General features: G+C 35.8%; 1 protein-coding gene across 1 annotated transcript in view; it reads right to left on the minus strand.

The window, feature by feature from the left end:
* Positions 1 to 370: 370 nt before the first annotated feature.
* LOC107745995 (DNA annealing helicase and endonuclease ZRANB3-like) overlaps positions 371 to 10494 on the minus strand; it is a 20837-nt gene continuing 10713 nt past the window's right edge. The window contains exons 5-7 of the mRNA XM_016560026.1: positions 8830 to 9169; positions 2047 to 2178; positions 371 to 630 (exon numbers count right to left, since the gene is read on the minus strand). Coding sequence (XP_016415512.1) covers positions 2155 to 2178; positions 8830 to 9169 — 364 coding nt within the window. The 3' untranslated portion in view covers positions 371 to 630; positions 2047 to 2154. The remainder of the gene's footprint in view (positions 631 to 2046; positions 2179 to 8829; positions 9170 to 10494) is intronic.

The raw sequence follows: 10494 nt of genomic DNA on the forward strand, positions 1-10494 counted from the left end.
TAATTCTGAAAAAGTCAGAATTCTGAGTTTATATCTGATAATTCCGAGTTTAAATCTGATAAATCGGGGAAAAAAAGTCAGAATTCCGAGTTTAAATCTGATAATTCTGGAAAAAGTCAGAATTCCGAGTTTAAATCTGATAATTCTGAAAAAAGTCAGAATTCCGAGTTTAAAAATGATTATTCTGCATCTGCACCTAGTGCCACAAAACGCTATAAGAACATTCAAGGATGTGAACGGTTCAGATCAGCCACCATCTGACGTAAAAGCTGCTTCTTGCACATCCTTTGACTTTTGACGGACATTAGCAGGTCTCCTACCCCGGAGCGCTACTTCTGCCCAACATCACCTACTTTATTACCTTCTTCCGTGTTATTGTTTAGACTGCTTTTCTCCCTCATGCCATTCGCCCGACAAGAAACACAAAGTCATTTGAATCCGGCCTCCGTCAGAAATCCCCTGGGGCTGTCAGGACACGCGCCTTCATTTGATGTCCACTCAATATCTCTCAGTCTCAGCGTTATTAAAGTTGTTGTGTTGCTGCTGGTCTTTTGTTCTCGTCGGTAATAAAGTCACGCAGGCGTGCCGGTGGTCACGTAGGTCCGCGTCCGCAGGTGTGAACTTTGATTTCTTTGACAGGCAGAGAAGTAATGACCATTACTCACTAGGGGACGTAGCGTATTGACAGCAGCACCTTATTACAGTGAGACATCAGACATGTCAACCCTTTTCAGTGACCCAAGCACTCTTTCAAAGTCAGCTCGGTCCTGTCCTTCATGGTTGTACTTGTGTACGACTTGTTTTGCAATACTTGAAAGAGCCACATCCTCTAAAATGCTACTTTTGATGACTGTCTTCAATGGTGAGAAAACAAGATCAGAAAAGGATTTTAAGGCAACATGTACAGCGTAAAGCCTGATAAATGAAATAATAGTCAGAGATGTAGTACTTTTCTTTCCAATATGTAATAAAAAAAATAAATGAAAAATATTTATATAAAAATGTAATGTAAATGCTAAAAAAAAAAAAAAACTGTAAAAATAAAGCACAATGTACTGTAGAGATATTTTACTCATAAGAATTTCTAGGGGTGCCAATAATTGAAAGGATTTTAAGGCAACATGTACAGCGTAAAGCCTGATAAATGAAATAATAGTCAGAGATGTAGTACTTTTCTTTCCAATATGTAATAAAAAAAATAAATGAAAAATATTTATATAAAAATGTAATGTATGCTAAAAAAAAAAAAAAAACTGTAAAAATAAAGCACAATGTACTGTATTAATTAAGGGAATTTTCTGGTATTTTACCTGTATTTTGAATTTTGCGCTGCATTGCGTTGTGTTTTAGGGTTAACGGAAATGTCTTTTTTAATGGATAATGTCCTGGCAGAATTTTTATTTTTTAATTAGTGTATATATACACAATAGTTTTTTTTTTTTTGTGACTAAAGAGATTTGTGGGGGAGATTACTATGTAGATATATATTTTAATGTAGTAATTTATATACATTTAAAGTATATACTTACATTTATATGATATAAAATATGATATATATTTCAAATTTTAAAATGTAAAAAAAATGTATTAGTATATGTAACTGATTTGTGGGGGATTTTTACAATGAATATTTATTTTATTTTTCATAATATTCATATATACAATATGTTGAATATATGTACATATAATAATTTTTTTTTTTTTTTAAATGTTTGTTTTTAATTAAAAAAGGGATTATTATAAATGTATATAAATCATTACATTATTAAAATACATAAATTATATTGTATGGAACTTTTTTTTAATGACTTTTTTTGGGTTAAATGGAAAAAATATTTTTGAAAAAAAAAACTTAAAATAAGGTGTTTTGGCCTTTTTAGTGTATTTAGCTGGTTAAACTGGATTGCAAGTGGTTTGTCAAGAAGTTTTTTTGTTTTTGTTTTTGTTTTTTGTTGCTGCACTGAATTACTGCATGCTATCCTGCTGGATATTATGGTTTGCTGTATGTCTTATACCATGACAAATAAGAATGGAGATCAAACATACTTATTGTTGGCATTATGATCCATTTTGTTCTATGCCAGAGATGCGTTTCCACCCTCATCATCAGTGATGTGTAAATTCATGCCCGTGGGTTTGATTAGGTTTCAGACGTCAGAGGCTACGTTTTCTCTGAAGCTGGAAAAAAGAGCGAAAAAAGAGCGAACAAAACGGAGAAAGATCAAAAACAGGGATTCAAAGGACCGGAAACCCAGGGAATCACTCGTGATTGGCCGCTCATGTTTGTGTGTCCTTGTTATTCTGAATTCAGTCTATTCAGGACTGCTTGGCCACTCATAAAACAGAGATGTAAGAGGATAAACGCACACAGCTGTGTCTATATTAACTGTGGCAGACAGAAAAAGTGTTTTTGGTTGTGCCTCATTAACTCGTACACTCGAGCGTATCTCACACCTGAACGAAATTAGACTCCGAGGTGCCGAACGAGTCGCAGAACATCATGATTATACAAACAGATACTTTCATAACCCAACCAATGCAATTTGCACTTGTCTTAAAATAAATGTTACATCTACACGAACATAATGCTTGAAGTAACAAGCCAAAGTTCAACTCTTCCCACAGAATATCACACTAATGACCATGTTTCCTTGATTTGTCTCTTACGTTTGGAAGTTTTCCATAAAAACATACACATGCTCCCAAAATGCTCTACTTTTCAAAATGGGATTGATTTTGAACCCAAATCTATGGTAAACGAACATTTCGTTCCCTTCGTTCTCTCATTAGTGCGTGAGTGATTTGGTCAGAGGCTAACGACGCTGACGGCGGAGGAGTGTTTGGGAGACGGGTTTTAAGCGGCTAATTTGTTTGGCAGCATCACTGTGAACAGACAGTGCAGCTTTAATGTTTATAAGGCGTTGGGCCAAATAATCAAAAAAAGGTAAAATGTTTTTAATATAAAAATGTATTTTTTATTTATCAAACATTACACAGGTAAATCTTTACCTGCTAAGGCATTATGTATCTGACACATTAAACATGTATCTGCACTTTGGAATGTGTATCTCAAAATTTATAGCTAAACATTTGGAATATATAGTTGTAAATTGGAATATATAAAATGTAAATTCTCTTTATGAATTATGTAAATTCTGAATTATAGTTGTAACGGCTTATATATATAATATAATATTGTAAATGATATTTATTTATTATGTATATAATATCTGATTATAATAGTTATATATTATTGGTAACAAAAATAATCCTATATACAGTATTTACTTGTATAGGTACTTATACAGCTTGTATCGGTACTTATATCTTAATATGTAAAGTCTTCTATATTTGAAATCTAAAATATATATTTGTTTAAATCTGTACTTCATTCAAAATGATATACAAAATACATTTTTATGCTATATAAAATATATATTTTACCTTGTATGTGTACTTAAAGTATATACATTTAATATATAGTTGTAATTTCACTATATGTATCTGTAACTGGATATCTGTAAATTAGAATATATGATTATATAAACCATTAAGCTTTATCACGTTGTATAGACACTCATGAAAGTCATCCGGCCCTCAGAACATCCTGTCCTGCCTGACTGCTGCTCCACACAGCCTCCTATCTCTGCACTGACCCAAAAAAAACCTAGCAGACACTGGGAAACATCTCACGCCAGCACGTCCTGCGGCAGTCTGAAGAGCCGCGCTGCAAACCTACAACACAAATAGTTCACGGTCCAAAAAGAGTTAGTTTTACACGCTCCAAACGAACATCGACTCATTTACTCCGAATTTCAGTTCTCTGGTTTTGTTTAAATGTAGAACAAAACGACTAAATGTGACTGTAGCATGTTTATTTAGTGATTTTATTGAATTTATGGTTGAACACATCGAATATAAAAGCTCTTTTGTCTCATGCTGAGAGCAGTGATTAAAAACAGCTACCCAATTGGCAAAATAACTCAAATACAGCTACCCAATTGGCTAAAATCCTCAAATACTGCAGATGTTGGTAAATAACGCCTCTGACATGGAAAACGCAGACGGGTCATTTCCAAGGCAACAGCTCTTTGCTGCTCTGAATATGTGTTTTTAATAGTTGCAGACAGAATGGCTCATTTCTTGACAAAGAATCGTGTGATGTCAGAGGCCAGTTTGGAGGCAGCTTGGTCTCGTTTCATCTGACTTCTGTCTTTGGCTTGCTGTGTGGTCCTCTGCTAAACAAACCCGCCACAGATGTGCTGATGGAATCACTAATAATAAACATAAAACTAAATAGTAATTATTATTGTTTTAAATATTTATATAAATACTTAAATATTTTATAAATAATATTATGCACGTTTATATTTTTACATATGTATATGTTTTAAATAGATCAATTAAATATCATTTTAAAAATCTCAAATAAATTCTGAATACGATGTGTGTGGATGAGATAATGTACCATACGATGGCAGACAGTACAAAGGGTTTGGAGGTTCACGAGGGAACACTGTCCCCCTCCTCTGTACACGGGGTTAATGTGGTCCAGAACTGTCCTTCAGCGGGACTCTGAATCATCCCATTCAGCTGCAACACAATGGCAGACAGATCTTTCTCACATGACCCATACAATACAGATTATTCTTATGCCTAAGTGGCCGATAACCGATATGAAGAACCCATTTTTATTTATTGAAAAACTTAATTTGCATAACAATAGCTACACAACAACACTTATTATTATTATTATTATTGTTGAAAATATTGTTGTTCAATTTCTTTTGTTAATAACAGCAACAAGTATTTCATTATAGTTATTAACAACTTGAAATAAATTGAAATCAATAAGTCATATAGTAACAGTAATATAATAATACTTTATCATTATTAACAGCATCAACAATTCAATAAAATATTGATCTCTCTTCTATTAGCATTCTTATCTGATTAAAACAATATTAACAATAATTTTAATAAAAACATTACCATTATTAATTTTAAAAAAAACATAAGAAATTGTTGTAATAATAATATTTTGGAAATATTAACACTTTGTTCTATTAACAAAATAATATTTATTAAAGGGGTCATATGATGCTGCTAAAAAGAACATTATTTTGTGTATTTGGTGTAATGAAATGTGTTTATGTGGTTTAAAGTAAAAAAAACACATTATTTTCCACATACTGTACATTATTGTTTCTCCTCTATGCCCTGCCTTTTTGAAACGCGTCGATTTTTACAAAACTAATCGGTCTGAAAAGCGAGGTGAAAAAATGAAATCGCATCATATGACCCCTTTAAATATTTTCATAAGACAAAAAAAAAAGAATTATTAGTAAGAACCACCACAACTTAAATAATTCACTAAAAAACTGTTTGCTATTAATAACAAAAACAATATTTTTGATAAAAATAGTTTTTGTGATTTGGGGCTATATCTAACTGTTACACTTAAATTGACACTGTTGTTTCCTGTTGAACACTATACTAAAGAATCAATAACCGATCAGGTAAAAAAAAATGTGAATACTGATTAAAAAAAAAAACAATTATATGTCTGTCTTTTAAAGAATCCAGCACTTGAAAGTCTCCACCACCCAGAGAGAGTCTTATTCCTGTTGTTTTATTGAACCGTCACATGAAAGTGCTCTGAATAGCCCATTGGGAAACTCTAGGAAGCGTAATTCCCCCATTCCAAAGGCTTTTCAACAGGCCGCTGCGGTAAAGGACTCCAGGTGTTCGGCAGCATTAAAGCTGGAGTGGAAATGCATGGAAATCACGAGTGGAAGATCAGCGCTGGGAACGTGAGGAGGCCCAAGCCAAAGCGCTGGCATTTCAGCACGCGGCTGTTTTTAGCCTCACGGTCTCTGGAGAAAACCCAATCAATCCTCTCCTTCCCCCTCAACAGAGCCGGCCGATAATTATCCTAAATCTCAAGGGTCGCGACACGGACGATAACCTCCCACTACGATAGCGGAAAGCTTCCTTACTAGACCTCGAGTGTCGATAAGTCAACCCGTACGCGCCAAACCACATGCATGAAGCTTTCTCCGTATGCGTTACGACAGCGGGCTTGTTTGTGCGTCGAGGGCACTTGGAGCTTAAAGTGCGTTATTGATCAGGCCGCTGCCGAGAAAAGCCGAACAAAAATCAAACCTGCACCTCATAGCAATGCACTGTGGGAAAAATCAATGGCAATCTGACAGACTAGGCGTTGTGTTAACACTGGATGCTCCAGGGAGGAAAGGATGGCGGCTGTGTGAGTGTGTGTGTGTGTGTGTGTGTGTGTAAGACACAGTGCGAGTGTGAACAGCACTGATAACTCTATAGAGAGAGTCAGAGAGCAGACGCCCAAGGCTGCTAAGCTCTTATTGCTTCTGCAAGCTAAACAGGCTATCTTTATTTATCTTTCTCTGTAAGCAATATTTTTCAATAAAATGCAGCGTCTGCCGAATTACTTGCGAATGTTTGGGGATAATTCCGGCTAATGTGCTTTTGGAAGCGACTAAAACATGCTTTTTCCCAAACTCTGGGCAACTTCCCAGACAAAATTAGTCCTGGTGCTACATGCACCTCACACAGATCCTACCAGAGGACGTTTTTGAGCAGGAGGTATGAGGAGGGGTAATCGACTGGTTTTGTAGACACGGATAAAGATCAGAGATGACTTTTTAAAGGGGTCATATGATGCTATTTTAAAGATCATTATTTTGTGTATTAGGTGTAACCGAATATGTTGACATGCTTTAATGTTCAAAAAACACATTATTTTTCAAATACTGTACATTATTGTAGGTCCTCTATGCCCCGCCTCTCTCAAACGCTTCGTTTTCTACAAAGTCCCCTCCTTTGACAAGCGCAGTCTGCTCTGATTGGCCAGCTGACCCAGTGCATTGTGATTGGCCAAACACCGCAAGCACTCATCGGAAATGTAACACCCCTTACCATAACCGCGAGCTTCATCTTTCAAAATAAATGTAAAGACAGAGCCCGAAAGGGGAACAGAGTCGCGTAACAGACACAGTGATGATGCAGTACACAAGACAGCTGACGTGCTATGATTTCTGACAGGCTGCTCACTGCTGTGATGTGACCCTGTTCCCCTCACACACACACACACACACACACACACACGATGCGCAAAACTCCGCATTTGAACAGTCAATAGCAAATACTTAAACTAGTAACAAAACATACTTACAATCGCTGATTCAGAAGCACCAGATTGTCATAGCAAAGTCGGAATTACCTCCACTCCTAGGTTCACGAAACGGTCGTCCATAAAATGCATTGCTGTTCTGTTGTAAGTAATCTTAAAGATTCCTAAATGCATCTACTTTCGGAAGGCCAAATAAAGTGCTTTTGCTTTCGCCTAGAAACACACAGCGTCTCCCTGACATGGCTGCTTCAACACTAACTGCGGTTACTGAAACCACGCCTTCTTTCTTTGCGTGCACATTTGGGCAGCATTATGCAAATATTTCCACATAGTGAGGTAGATATGTGGGGGCGTGTTAGAACGAGCCGTTTTAGGGGGGCGTGGCAGAGTCTTAACTTTGATAAAGAATATCTCTTTGGTTTTGAGACTTTAGTCTTTGCAACTTCAGGGATCTTATCTATGCACAATCAGCTTGTAACACTCCAAAGAGAAAGGAAAACTTGAAATCGCATCATATGACCCCTTTAAAGAAAATTCTAAAGAAAGAAAAATCTGAAAAAGAAAATTATTTCTATATGAAGAGTAGATGATGATGCTAATGATAATATCTATAATTGTTATTATTATTATTAAATAATTGTTTAAGTAATAAACATTTGCCCTAAATATTTTATCATAACAAAAATTTTTTATTGATGATAATAATATTTTGTGGCATATTATGTTTTTTTTTTTTTTAAATAGTAATGATAATATTTGTGGCATATTTATTATTATTTCTCGTTAACAACAACAATATCTATTTATTTATTTATTTATTTATTTATTCATTCATTAACATCAACAAATAATAAAATAACCATTATTATATTAAAAACAATAAAATAATAGTTAAAATATGCCATGAACATTGTTTAATAACAACTATTATTATTATTAATATTTTGAGGTATATTTAGGCAAGCATTACATTTCTAAGAATTTTAAACTTACTTTTATTGTTGTTATTAAAAATAATGATAATCATAATATTATTATTACTTTTGAGGCATCTTATGTAGTTTTAAAAACTATTAATATTATTTGTAGCATTTATTATTATTATTATTATTATTATTATTATTATTACTACTGATTATTTCTTGTTGTTGATGATGATAATACTAATAATAGCAGCTATTATTTTTAACATCAACAAATAACATTAGCCACAAATATTAATAATAATAATAATATTTTTGTGGCATATTTATGCAAGCATTACATTTTAAAGAAGGCAACTTAAAAATACTAAAAGTAATACATAACAATGGCGGTCTGCACTCGAGTTTTTTTTTTTTTTTTTTTATCATACAATCCACACTAGGGGACAATAAAAACATTTTGAGTGCAGTATCTTTATTTTTTGTTATATTTATCCTAGTCTTGACATCTAATAGCTGGGAGAGCACAGTGACTGCTTTAATTAAGGTAAAAATGCTGAAACTGTATTGCACATTGCATTTCAGTTATAAAAAATACCAGAATATGTGCGTTGGGTGAGTTCACTAAGCATCTGAGCAACTTTAGCATGCAATATTTCAGCATATAGATAGATAGATGGATGGATGGATGCAAAAATGGCCAAATATGCAGATGAGGGTCCTACAAATGAGCCCAACCTGTTTGAGAGGGAGTTGTGCCAGCCAGGTGTTGTCCAGCATCTCGTTGCGGTGTATGCGCGGGGCGTCCCGGACCTGCACGTACAGCTGGTGGGCGTTGAGTCCACAGTGCTGACACACACCCTGCTCTTTCTCCAGCACGTGGGTGCGCATGTAGCCCTGATTGGAGCGCAGCTGGAAGTCCTCCGTACAGGCAGGGCTGCAGAAGCCTCCTGCCCAGCCGTGGTGCTCCCCGCTGGGCTTCCGGCAGGACAGACACAGGGGGGTCCCGGCCGAGTCCACGGCCTGCAGGTAACCGGCTGTGGTGTTTGTCTGAACACACACGGAGCTCTTGGCTTCTCTGCGGACACAAACACACATTAGCACGCAGATTTTCAAATTTTCTGAAAAAACAACCGTGCTGCTGGTCTGTAAAAACACTTGCTGCTGTACAGTTACTAGGGTGTTCTGAATTGTTTTTACTGTGTTGCTATGCAGTTGCTACGATGTCAGATACACTACCAGTCAAAAGTTTGGGATCAGTAAGAATTGTAATGTTTTTAAAGAAGTCTCTTATGCTCATCAAGGCTCCATTTATTTGATCAAAAATACAGAAAAAAACAGTAATCTTGCAAAATGTTATTACAATATAAAATAATGGTTTCTATTTTAATATCCTTTAAAATATAATTTATTTCAGTGATGCAAAAGCTGAATTTCCATCAGCCATTACTCCAGTCTAAAGTGTCACAGTTTTAATTTCTTTCAAAAAAAGAAAGAATAAAAATATACTAACCCCAAACTTTTGAACAGTAGTGTATATTCTCAGTCACATCAACATCATTTGACTCTGACACAAAGCTTGGCATCACAACATCCAACCAGTTGGGGGAAAACAACAAGGTGGCATCTTTCGCCAACCAAATTCAGTTATTAGTGTTAAGTGTGTATGTACGAGACTAGTCTTCATCACACTAACTAGCCTAAACTTCACCAGCAAAGACTTCCTCTCTAGTCCTCCATCAGTTCTCACTTTCTCTCTCAGGTTTCTTCCTCTTTTCTCTCCATCGCCTAAAAATATCCAGCCCCAGACAGCGCTCAGTACGTCGCAATTTTTTCCTCCAGCGGTTTCCATGGCGACGCCGCAGCACCCGCATGTGTGTGGATAGTACGAGAGGAAACAGCTGTCACTTATGATCAAAAAGCTGTGGTGTGGCTGACAGGGCGAGCGTGTGTGTGTTGATGACTTCATCAGCGATTGCTGCGTTATTCCCTCATTCTCTGCATTGAGAACTCACCGCGATCTCGCATGTGACCGCATCATCAAATCATGTGTTTTTTCAGTCTTCTGAAGGATTTAGCATTTGAAATAACCACGCAAATCTCTAGCGGCTGCATAGCAACGCTCACTTAGCAACTAGTGCGTTTTACTGTTGCTATACAGGTGCTGGTTGATGGTTCTGTGATGTTCTATGATAGTTTTGTGATGTTCTATGATGGTTCTGTGATGTTCTTGATGGTTCTTCTGTGATGGTTCTGTGATGTTCTTGATGGTTCTTTTAGATTATGAGTGTTTGATAATGTGGGTTGTGAGAAATTAGTTTGACAGAAATATTCATACTTTTAGCCCAAAGATCGATTGTTTTAAAGAGACAGCACTGATTTTAAAGTGAAACCTGCTGAAGT

Source organism: Sinocyclocheilus rhinocerous, unplaced genomic scaffold, assembly GCF_001515625.1.
Source record: "Sinocyclocheilus rhinocerous isolate Xijiao unplaced genomic scaffold, SAMN03320098_v1.1 scaffold1339, whole genome shotgun sequence".
Lineage (NCBI taxonomy): Eukaryota > Metazoa > Chordata > Actinopteri > Cypriniformes > Cyprinidae > Sinocyclocheilus > Sinocyclocheilus rhinocerous.